At 34.8% G+C, this 12,692-nt stretch overlaps 1 protein-coding gene across 2 annotated transcripts in view; it reads left to right on the plus strand.

Moving 5' to 3' along the window:
* Nucleotides 1-4,285, plus strand: part of NLGN4X (neuroligin 4 X-linked) — a 161,960-nt gene extending 157,675 nt beyond the window's left edge. For both annotated transcript variants that reach the window (XM_039714477.1, XM_039714478.1), the window contains one exon: nucleotides 1,077-4,285. In XM_039714477.1, coding sequence (XP_039570411.1) covers nucleotides 1,077-1,926 — 850 coding nt within the window. In that variant the 3' untranslated portion in view covers nucleotides 1,927-4,285. The remainder of the gene's footprint in view (nucleotides 1-1,076) is intronic.
* Nucleotides 4,286-12,692: the final 8,407 nt, after the last annotated feature.

Raw genomic sequence — 12,692 nt, forward strand, 5'->3', positions numbered from 1 at the left:
ATTAATCTGCAACCTACTATTAATATTAGTATTGTAAAAGTAATTTTAACTTTCTGTATTTTTTCATGCTATTTATTTAAATTTAAAATACTAAGGATATGCATACATTAAACACATCTAAATGCTCTTTTTGACATTGGTTTGTCCTTATTCTGAACCTCTAAGAAAAAAATAAATGGTTTACCAATTTTGAAATTATCTCTGAGTTGTGTACTACTCTTATCTTACTGCTATTGAAGTACTTTAAAACTGGTTCATCTCAGCTAAAATATTTCTCATCTCAGTTAAGGCCCATTGTCCTTTGGCCACCAAACACAGTAGTTCATAGCAATGATCACATGGAACGTTCAAATAGTCACCTGTTAGTGGAAATGATGGAAAGATTTGTGACTCAAAGGTAGTTCAAAGGTTTTTTCCCCAAATAGATATTTAAATGGAGGAGGACTAATAGCTCAATTAAAAAAAAAAAAAAAAGGCAGCAAAGGTTCCCAGGTACATGTATTAGCCCTGGTACTTCAGGTTTTGAAGAGGGTTTTTTACTTGTACAATTGTACATTTTGTGTGTTCACAAGGCTTTCCAATAATGCCATGGGGCTTATATGTCCATATTTACTACTTACAGCAGTGGAAGTGGTATCTTAAATGAGAAAGTTAATGTCAAACCTGGAGAAGGGTTGAATCAACGCATTTACTGTGGGAACAGGCAGTTGGTACTTCTCTGAGATGGTATGTCTCTGAGACACACTCCTTGGAGAATGGTATTGAATCACAGAACTTCAGATGACCTTTTGGTAACTGGAACACTGCTGCATGTTCATGTAAAAAAAATATTGTGGTATCTGAGATGCTCTGTAGAGTAAGTAATTTTATTTTGATTATTCGTTAATAGCTGTTCTTCAGTTAGGGAGGGTTTTTATCTTCTGCTTTTAGGTTACTGTAAATATTGGATAAACTATAACTAAAACTGAGAGGGTTTCATGTTTGTTTGCTTTTGTTTTGTTGTAGATTTTTTTTGTGAAAATGTTAATGACTGTAAAATTGTCAACTTTCTTTTTTTTTTTTTTTTTTTTTTTTAGAGATCCAAACCAGCCTGTTCCACAGGACACAAAGTTCATCCACACAAAACCCAACCGCTTTGAAGAAGTGGCCTGGTCCAAATACAATCCGAAAGACCAACTTTATTTACATATTGGCCTGAAACCCCGAGTGCGTGATCACTATCGAGCAACCAAAGTTGCTTTCTGGTTGGAACTCGTACCACACCTTCACAACCTGAATGAAATATTTCAGTATGTTTCCACAACAACTAAAGTCCCCCCTCCTGACATGACCTCATTTCCCTATGTGACCCGACGTTCTCCTGGTAAATTATGGCCAGCCACCAAACGCCCAGCAATGACACCTGCCAACAATCCCAAACATTCGAAAGACACCCATAAAACAGCTCCAGAGGATACGACAGTTCTGATAGAAAACAAGAGGGATTACTCCACAGAGCTGAGTGTCACCATTGCTGTGGGGGCCTCCTTGCTGTTCCTCAATATTTTAGCTTTTGCTGCATTGTATTACAAGAAGGACAAACGGCGTCACGAGACTCACAGGCGCCCCAGCCCCCAGAGGAACACCACCAACGACATAGCACACATACAAAATGAGGAGATCATGTCCTTGCAGATGAAGCAGCTAGAACATGACCACGAGTGTGAATCACTGCAGGCCCACGACACACTGAGACTCACCTGTCCGCCTGACTACACGCTCACTTTGAGAAGGTCTCCAGATGACATCCCGCTAATGACACCCAACACCATAACCATGATTCCAAATACATTAACAGGAATGCAGCCTTTGCATACTTTCAACACCTTCAGTGGAGGACAAAACAGTACAAATTTGCCCCATGGACATTCGACCACTAGGGTATAGCTCAGCCCTTCCCCATCTACTCTCACAAGCCACTTGGAAGAAAGAAAAAAGAAAAAAAAAGAAAAAAAAGAAGAGGAAAAAGTTATATACCATCCATTGAACACCTTGTCAAAATCTAAAGTAAAAATAAGTAAAAGAGAAGGACAGTCATTATTTTCTTACTGATCCTTCCCACAGAAACTCACTGATGTTAAAGATCAACTACAAACCCTGTGAAATGTGAAAAGTGTACATTGCTGTTACAATACTGCTTTAAGATCTCAGCCACTTTGATTGAAAGTTGAGGCCAGAAGAAGTAATTTAAAATGGTGTTGTAAGTGTAACAAGCAAAGCAGAGTCTTCTGGAACACAGAGCCAGTGACTGTACAGGTGTTTTGTTTTGGTTTTTTTAAAATAAATAAAATTATAAAAAAGATTCTTTATGTGCCATACCATGGCCGTTGATAAAACAAAGACATCACCATGGGCTTTTACCCAGCATATGAAGCTGTAATTCAGATGGGGAAAATAGAATTTTATTATTAAAAACAAAAATGAAAAAAAAAAAAGAGAAGGACTGACTATGCAGTAAAATACGTATAGTTCTGTGCAAAGAGATGACTTGCCAGCCTGAACTATATTTAAAGAAACTTTGTAAAAATGTACATAGCTGTGAGTTTAAAAACAAACAAAAAAAGAAGCAGCTTTTATTGATGTTTTCAGTTTGAAAAGAGCTTTTAGAAAGATTGTGCATTCGATTGTGACCTATGTGTATATACATTAGTCATATGACCTCTGTTTCCTCCAACACCAAAGGAGGAATTTCTTCTTAATTACTAGTGGTTAACAAAAACCATGACTTTTTTCTAACATGTTTCATTTATATGAGGCCATAGTGTCATGCAGAGGATACAGTTGTCTGTGTGACCTGCGTATTTTCTCTTACAGGTTACACTAGTGCATGTTAAAGTATTCATAGGAGATTGTTGTTCTTTTCTGAAACATTTTTTTCTATAATTTAATTTTGTGTTAGCCTTTGTTAAATTCCAACACAGCAATGGATTGGAAAACAAAGAGAAAAAATACAAAAGAAAAGAATTACTATTTTAAGCTTGTTGAACTGAACCAAGAAATATCCAATAATATATATTTGGAGTCCAGTTTGTAGTTCTTGGTTATTGTGATGCATTAGGAAGAGTTTTGTGCCCTGACAAAAGCAATGAAAGCCTGTGTTTTGGTCAGCCTTCTTCAAGGAAAACTAGCTCTATACTCACCAGCAGTTGCAGTAGAATCTCAGCTGAGAAAGCACCTCCTCAGCATTGCTAAACACAATAAAACTACAAGTTGAAATTTGGGAAATGCAGGGTTGGTTGGCTGGCTGTTTTTCAAACTGTTCAGAGTGATGAGTGTGTGAAGAACTTATCAGCCCACTATCTTGTTTTGCGCTTGAGAGTGTACCTGTCAGAAAATTCTTATTTGCTGATTCATTGCACTCAGTCCCACAGTCAGTGAGCATTGTGGAGAGAGAAGCAGAGAAATCCTCAGCTGTTCTGCATTTGAATAAAACTGAAAATCCCAGAGATCATCACTCTCAGGAAAGGCAAAATTATGAGCTATTTGTTCCCTTCTGCCTTTCCTTCACTAGAAAAACAGGGGCCAAGCAGAGCTATCAAAGTAACTTTGCAGTTTGTTTCAAACAACTGATTTGAATGTGAAAACCCAGAAAATAGTTTTTGCAGATGAAGATTGCTTTATATTTTGTCTTTGAAAGTTACTCCATCATTGAGAGATAGTAACCAAAGATCTTTGAACAAATTGGTCTGCACTTGAACGTGACTATCCCAGATGTATTTTCTATTATTAATTCACAACTAAACTGCATCGATATCACATGTCCCATAATGATTAACACAAGATGCCTTGTACCTCTTCTTGTTTTCTACACTTTTTTTTTTCTAACAAAATACTTTGAAATAGTCACCCCTACAAATAAAAGCAAAGCCAAGCTGATTCACTGAGGTCTATTCATCTGCACAACTCTTTGTTGTAGCAGACAGTAAAGCAAATTCTGAAGGAAAGAAATAAAAAGTTAATGACATGATAAAAATGCAACATGTGGCTGATATAATCCTTTATCTGCAGTAAATGTGCTATAAATCTGACCTGGGAGCTCAGGTTGGAATGTGGTGAAGCAGCAACCCCAAAGTACAACTAATAGGAAATGGAAAATTGTTTTGTTCTTTTTCACTGATCCATCACGTAATATATTAATGCTGACTCTATACCAGGCCATTTCCACCAGCTATGTAATGCCTCAGCTGAGATGCAGCAGTTTATAACGCTTAAAAAAAGGTTAAAAAAAAAGTAAAAAAAAAAAAAACCCGTAAAAAAAAAGGTAATGATGCTTGGCATCATAATCAGTTGGGTATGTTTGTAATGTGAATTACAGTATTTGTTTAGTACTTCCAATTGTCTTCTGCTAGCAATATGTACAGTACTGTGTCAGGCTTGTGACATTTGGGTAAAAAAAGTTCCTGTAAGTGAATGATTTTAGCTTTTAAAAGTTGATTTAATAATTTGATACATCTGGACTGATGTATGATTTATAGAGGGAACAGATTTATAGGGTCTTCATAGAATTCTATAATAATGATATCAAAATATACTTTGAAACTGTAAAAGAAAAACAAAAGTACTTTCCCAGGCTTATATTCTTGTCCTTAAGAGGCACACAGGGTTCAATGGTTTCTTCTGTTATTGTTTTGCAATTTTTTGGTTTTTTTTGCCTTAAGTAATGATAGAAGATATATATGGCTGGACACATATGTATAAACTTTTCAGCAGCATTTTTAATAATAAAATATCACGGTATTTTCTAATGCTTTGTGCAAATAACTACGTGTTCATCCTTTTGTGTAGAAAGTGTTTCAGAGGTATGTTTTCTGCACCATCTCCATTTCATTATCTACTGTAAACAATGCCTTGATACTCAGTATAAAAATATTAAAGTAACAGAGGTTGCACTTTTAAGTTAGCATTGAGTTTTCATGGCTTTTGCAGTTCTATAAGCCTGCCAGTAATAGGAAAGCAACTCAGACAATGAAGATTTAAAAAATGAGCTCCATATATTTATTTATTACTTCTATACACTGCAATTCCCATTGAAGCACTGGTTTAATTGTTTTGCTAGTATTTTCCGAGGCACTGTAAAAAAAGCTTGGGTAAGCAGTTTCCCATATTAATGTATAGCTTAGCAGCTGAAAAATGCAAAAAGATATCTTCCTAGTTATGGATCAACATAATGCAGATAATCTAATATGTCAAGCTCCACAGGTCAATACACTTTATTTTTATATTTTAAATTTAGATTAAAAATGCGTTTTCTTAGAAAAAATATGTAAAAGTAGCAACATATGTTACGCATATGCATTTAAGGTATTTACATATGTTGAAAGGATATTAATATCATTCTTCCTTCAAAGGCTAAGAAAGTAAATAATTTGTTCTTTTATGATGTCAGATTCTGTTTATCAACTAGGTTTCCTTTCACTGGAAAGGTACGTAGACACTTAAGTAATTTGAACTGGGTATTGCTTTCTTTCTGTAATTATTCTGGTGAATAGAGATACTAACAATAATATTTGATGAATTTTGAGCATATTAGTGAGAAGAGTATTTGCAAAAATCAAAGTCTTAATTATTCATATCAAAATTTTGATATAAAGAATCAAGCTTCTGAGATAGAAACATGCACCTACTGACCTAATCAAGCAGCTTGAATTTTGAATATTGAACTTGTATATAAAGCTTTTGCAAATAAACTGCAGATTTAGAGTTTTTTTCAGCAAATATGTTTAATTACAGGTACACTTCAAAATTCTACATCTTGCTTCGAGGTAATTCATACACACAAAAAGGGGTTACAATTGTGTCATTTCTGTGAATTGTTCCCCTTAAATTTCTGGGTGAACTCAATAAATTTGTTTATTTTCAGCTAATCAGTTTCACATTTAAAAAAGAGAACGTCTTCAGAACTTTGTTCATGCTAACTTAATACTGTGTTATTTAATTCCTTTACTGCCTGAAATATAAATATGCAGATTAGTATGTTCCTATTTTGTCTTTGCTAAGAGTATTACAATTTAATGGTATTTAATATCACATAAAAATCATATGAAATAATACCATGACAATTATGTGCTTGTCTCAGATTTGTGATTTTACATTTGTATTATTTAATTATTGTCAACTGTTTCTCATATTTTCATCTACAGTTGTTTGGAATCGCAAACCTCATCAGCCTGAATATCTCCGGAGGCTATTAGCAGCTGGTGAAAACTGTGATTTTTATCCCACTAGAAATTATGATATTGTAAATTTAATATCATAATATTTTAAAAGCTTCTCAACCCATCAAATTAGCCTGAAAAGTAAGATATTAAATTAAATTAAATTAAAAAGAAAGAAGGGGTTTGGAAATGTCTAAACATCTTTTTTGAACTCTAGCAGAATAAATATTTTACTTTGGGATGACGATTTGATTCAAGCCATTTTGTTTGGCACTAAGCTCCTCACTGTGTCTTCTAAAAATTAAATTATGTTTTAAGGAAATTATGCTTTCTTAGACTTTTGTAGCCTACCCAAATTATTTCATCCAATTTTTATCAATGTAAAGAAATTCAGATCACTCAGGGATGATTAAGACATAATCTAGTCACAAAGCCCAAACCAGAGAAGGAGTTTTGTCATAAACCAAGTAAACTGCAGCTCCTCTAAGACATACTAGTAATTAAAGACAATATGCAGAAATATCCCAACAATCCAAATGTAAAATAAGCATCTAATAAATAGGGACATTCCATTGTTATCAGGGGAAAGTTTGCAAATTTTTTTTTCAATACCTATATTTTCCTAACTTCATTTTCCACCCCTTCTCTACATAAAATAACAAAACCTTTCTAGACAGTGCTATCTTGAATATCCACATACATAAATGAGGAAGAAATAGATGATCTCTTTGTTTTCTCTTCTACATAAAAATCCTCAAGTGCTCAAAGCATAAAATGTTCTTCCTCTAGTGCCTTTTATCAGGACTTCTAGGTTACTTGGGTGATTCAAAGTAGTCCCATTCCAAGGGCTCCAAGTTTAAATAAAAGGGAAAAGCTAGACAAAGGACTGATATATATTGGCTTTGACTTAGACTACACAGCACAGTTGTATTTCTCTCCAAGAGCCAAAGATGTGGCACAAAAACAGAAGAGAACTTTGTCTATGTTTGATTTTTTTAAATACTGCATTTATAGAGACCACTTTTTTTCAAGGTTTTGGCATCTGATATCTTGGTTTTTGCTGTACCTAACTCAAAGCCCTCACTCATTTCATGTCCTGTCATATCTTTTATCTCTTTTACATCAGATACTTTCTGAGAGATGCAGATATGTTTTCATGTGTGGTTTTTTTCTGTCTCAACATTTGTTTTCAGACTTGTTCCATTCTGTGCTGTATGAATTTGAGAGGCCATTTTCATCTGAGATTTTCCTTGCTGCTTTCAGTGTTTAAGAAGTCCTATTGAAAGGGTATTTACATGACAGCATTCCTCATCCTTGAAATGCATTGATCTCTGTGACTGCATTTTGCGCCAGCCTAACAGCTTTGCTTTGACACAGTGTATGTCTTAGTGGGAAGTGCCAGCTTGCAGTCAGCTCTCCTATTACCCTGCAGCTTTTATTATTGTTACTATTCACTGTTGGTGTTTGTTTCTTTTCTACATTGATCTTTAATCAAAGGTAAATTAAGTTAGGATGTCATTCTATTCCACAGCAAGATTTCTCAAACCCTACCTTGTTTGTAATTTTTTGTTTAGATACACCTAATTACATTTTCCCACCAAAACATAAAAACCTTTCTAAGCTATTATGTTTCCTGATTCTACCTTCAGTGCAAACTAACAGGGGGCTGGCACAGTCAGCCTTGTATGACAAGAATTCATGATATCCTGCCTTCCGCTTGGTGGGGACTTGTTTCACATACAAAGGAAAATAAATAAAATTAACATTTTCATGCATCAAAATTTCATTACACCATGTCAAAGGTGAGCAAGACCCAAGGTAGAATTTAAAGAAATGCACTAGTATCCTGCACTGGTGGTTATTTTGTATAGACAACAATTTGCAGGTTGAGCTGCATGAATGCTTTGTACACTTCAGTCAATGGATATCTCACTTCAGAAACTAGACTGGAATTTGAAGATTTCAGGAAATGAAGATGATATTTCAAAAGTATTTTTAATAGGGCTTCTGCTTTCAAAATGCCTATCAGCAACAGCAAAGAAACTGCAGGAAGAATGTTTTAAAATAAATAAGTCAAATGAGAATTGTTTCTAAATGGATTTGACAGGAAGAAATATGATGCTATATGGTATGAAATGACCTCAAAGTAATGTGATGGATTTCTTCTGTGTGAGGGGACAACAGAAAAAATGCAAATTATCTCAATGGATACATTTTTACAGGGACTAGTCAAATTAAATCATTGCAGAAAATGAGACTATAATGGAATTTTGAACAGACATTTTATGTAATAATTGAATACCATATGGATTTAGATATGCAGAACATAATCTAAAGTTCTTATCTGGGTATTGAGAAATATCAGATTAGATCCCAAGATGCTCTAACCAGAAGACAGTGCTGCCATTGTAGATAACACAGTAAAGTGAAATGTGCACATTTCTCAGGGAATGATGTAAGATAAAGTGCCAGACTCAAAAAACAGGGAAGAATGACAGTACAAGCCAGGTGCAGGTCCTGCCTGGATAACCACTCTGCATGTGGGCCCAACAGAGGTTTTATGTTTCAAAACTGCTTTTTTCTTCATTTTCCCCGGTGGGGGTCCATGGAGAAAATGTCCCTGGAATATACTCCTTTCTACTAACCACTGGTCCTTGAACCCTCCAAAATCTCCAACAACTGATATGTTAGAGGTCCCTCTAAGCTGGTAGTGGGACTGAGAAAGAATATGAACAGTTTACTAGCCGTTCATCTATGAACGTTTATTAACCTTTTTTTTTTTCTCTTCTTGGTGAAGGACTATCAGAAAGAATTAAGAGATGAAGAGTGATGTGCAGCTAATTTACCCCAGTGCTCAGGGAAGGGCCAGCCAAGCACCTTACTCAGTTTTCAGTTGACTGGGGAAAAAGTAATGGAGGTACTCAAGGTGCAGTGGACCATGAGGGAGTTGCTGGAGATGGGCAACAATCACCTGCTGAGTTGATTCATGAGGCTTGAAAGTCTTTCTCACCCATTAAAATGGGTTCATTAAAAATATCTATGCTGCTCCCCAGACTGTGAATTCTGCACCATTAATATAGCAGAAAATCAGTAAGGATGTGATTAAAAATTAATCACATAAAAATTTAATTATCAAAACTAAGGCTCCAGTATGTGTGAGAGAAGTAATACCCAGCATTGTGTTAATCCTCTCATCTGACTGCAGATGCTTCACTATGCCTCCAAGTCAGACACAATAGAGATTTCTGGTGGAGACATGAGAATAAATCATCATGTGTATATGCACAAAGGTAGAAAGGGAAATTTCCAACAGCTCCATAAATTGCTGCTTCAATAAATAGTGAGTTTGAAGTTACTTACCTTTTGTTGCTGAGTTTTTAGGATGTGAGGTAAGGTATATCAAGGACACATGGAGTAGCTACTAGAAGCTCTCAGACCTGCAGCACACAGCAAAAGAAAAATGAAGACATAAGTTGGAGTTTTGGACAGCTGGGACCAGGTTTCTGTTAGGAACCTTGTCCTTTTCAGCTTCTGCTGCCTAACCTCCATCCAGATCTTATATGTAATGGAGGGTTTTCTTGTGAATAACTGTTTCTTCTTCTAGGAGGCTGCCGAGTAACTGGGGACTAACATAGATTGGAAACAAACATTACCCCCCAGGGTGGTGGTAGCATGTCAGTGACTGCGCTGACCTCTGTAGAGCAGGTTTACAAACTTCCTTGGCACACCCGAGTTTATTAACAGGTGACTGGTCAGAAACAGAGAAGTCTATTAAAAACATACCATGTGAGAAATAACACCAACCACAAAACAGAAATTAAAATAATTCCTCATTAGATGTGATATAGAAGCATTTCAGCAATTTCCAAATATTCTTGTGAATCTGGCATGTAACAAATAATTTGGAAAGCACATTTAATACTGGAGGAATAGGTAAACACTTTTTACTGCTACAAAGATGTGTGCATTTGTACTAAACTGATTATAATTCTCCATTTTGAATTTAAGATCTGATCTCAGCTTTGTTTGTCACCTGAAATTATTTGGTTTTATGACTTTTTGGATAGTGATAGTTGTGGAACTTGTAGAGTTCTACTGTCATCTTGCTTTCCTTAAAAATAGAGTAATTTACAATGGGAAAATTAATACTGATAACATTTGAGTCTAGAAGTCTGCATATTTAGATATTTGGGATGTATTTCTACATCTATCTATATATGAAGATCTATTTATTGCATATATATATATGATTATTATATGCTTCCTGACTGCCAGTTTTCAGTGTCAGATTATAAAAGCTGTTTGCAATTATTTACAATTCATATAATACAAAAAAAAAAGAAATGTTTTACAAATATTTTGTATCTAGTCCTCTTAAAATCTTTTTTTTTAATAGCTTTACATATGCTTTTGCTTTGAAGATCCACACACAAATACAACTGAGGGATAGATAAGAAGATAACTTGAGTATTTAAACTCACTTGATGAAAACATCTTCCCACCTGAAAAAATTCTGTTGCAGAATGTAGGCCTCAGTTGTTCCTCAGGAAAAAAAAAATCATCTGTAAAAAATGAGGTTACAGAAAAAGCAAGTTACACAGAATGGACAAAGGTGAGTCAAGAGGATGGCAGGAGCTGCAGAAGAATTGTAACCGTTAACCAAGGACACATGAGGAGGAGCCAGGAAATGGTTTGAGGCTGAATCAACTGAATTCAGAAAAAATATAAACCAGAAACCAGGAAAATAACCAGAAAATCCATAATACTGAGAATAAAAGTTCAGAAAATAGTGCACAGGACAAAGACACAATGCTAGACTGCCAAGCTGTGTTTACATTAAAATTTTTTTGTTTGGTTCAGGAATGTACTGTTAAAAGAAATATGCCAATGCCCATTTATTAACCTTTCCTCACAAACTGAACTTAGTTGTGCATTGCAAGCAATCTTGGAGTAGGTGAGATGGATTCCTTTTGCAGGTATATACTGAAAAATGTGATCTAGAAATGCAGCCCATGCCTCCAAGCAAACCACTGCCACTTGTGGATGCAAGCCATTCTGCAACACTTCTCCACAGCCCTGGCACCAGCTCTTGTCCCTGTCCTGTTTAACAGACTAGCAATTTAGCAATATGGCCTCTGGCATACAAATGGCAGTCTTTTCCCACTGCTGCAAGGCTAATTGATCCTGTTGTCTAAGTTCAGTTTATAGTGTGATACTTTTGATTTCAGTCCCAAAATGCATACTAAACTGCCAAGTTCTAAAACCATTTACAAAACACTCGCTCATTTTTAAATTCTTCTCACAATTATGGAAAAGGGAAAGGGAAGGTCCCACTATTGACTCTGCAGATTATATTGATGAAAGGATATTTCTTTTTAAAATAAAGCAAGCATGCACTTAATACTAAAAAAAAAATTCTGCTACTGGTGGTTTAAGGATTCAGCAATGCAATGAAATTTACTTTTGTCCGGAAATAATTTCAAAAGTGTTTTTTTGAGACAATATGTACCCTGGTATTATGGTATATGTTCTTAACACTGTCCTAAAATGCCAAATACTTGAAAATGTTTGGAGTAAACATACCCAACAATATTAAAAAAACAAATAAAGAACCCAAAACAAACAAAAGAAAATCACAATTTTAAAAGGGTTTTATCTTTTGATGCCCCATTTGGTTTTAAGACTTTGGCACTGTAAAATCTAGGCACTGAATAACATAATTTATTTGGAAATGTTATTATTCTCACTTTGGCAATTAATTTCATTATACTGTATGGGAGATGAATTAGGAATTTCAGTGTGATTTCATGGTTCTTCCCTTCTTATACCTTCTAAATAAATGTTGCAGCCATAGGCAGTAAATTTATCACACCTCTCTGCAAAAACACAGATAGGTTTCCGGTTTCTTTTTTGTACAATGCAAAGTAAGGATTAGGTGTCAAAGCTAGGTTTTTTATTATTTAATCTTGGCTATTACAGTTAAAAGACCCTGTATTAACTGGGAAAAGGACATAACATCCTTTTCATACTTCCATGATAGTTCTGTTATCACATCAATTGAGAGAACTCATATCTCATCATGTACTGCAATGCCTAAATTTTGAAGTTTTCTCAATTTAAAGGCATGTAAGAAATATCTCTTTCATTCCACAAGTTAAATAGCAAAAGATTCTTTGGGAAAAAAAACCCAAAGCAAACAAAAAACCCCAACCCAAAATGTTTACATATTTATGGGGGACAAATCTATAAAAGGCATCCTAATCTCAGAGAAAATGAAATTTTCAAGTAATACTGAGTCTGATCGACACCACATGTGGTAGCCAGCAGTATAAAGACAGGTTTTCTATGGACTTCAGTAGGAAAAATTAACAGAATAATTTTAAAATTAGATTCTTCTTGCCGATTAAGATACAGATTAATATTGATTAAAATAAAAGTTTGAATATGCTATTTTTAAGGTACTGAAAAATAATTTTTAAACTAATGAATAATCTACTG

The sequence above is a fragment of the Passer montanus genome, unplaced genomic scaffold (genome assembly GCF_014805655.1).
Source record: "Passer montanus isolate IOZ18808 unplaced genomic scaffold, ASM1480565v1 scaffold3, whole genome shotgun sequence".
Lineage (NCBI taxonomy): Eukaryota > Metazoa > Chordata > Aves > Passeriformes > Passeridae > Passer > Passer montanus.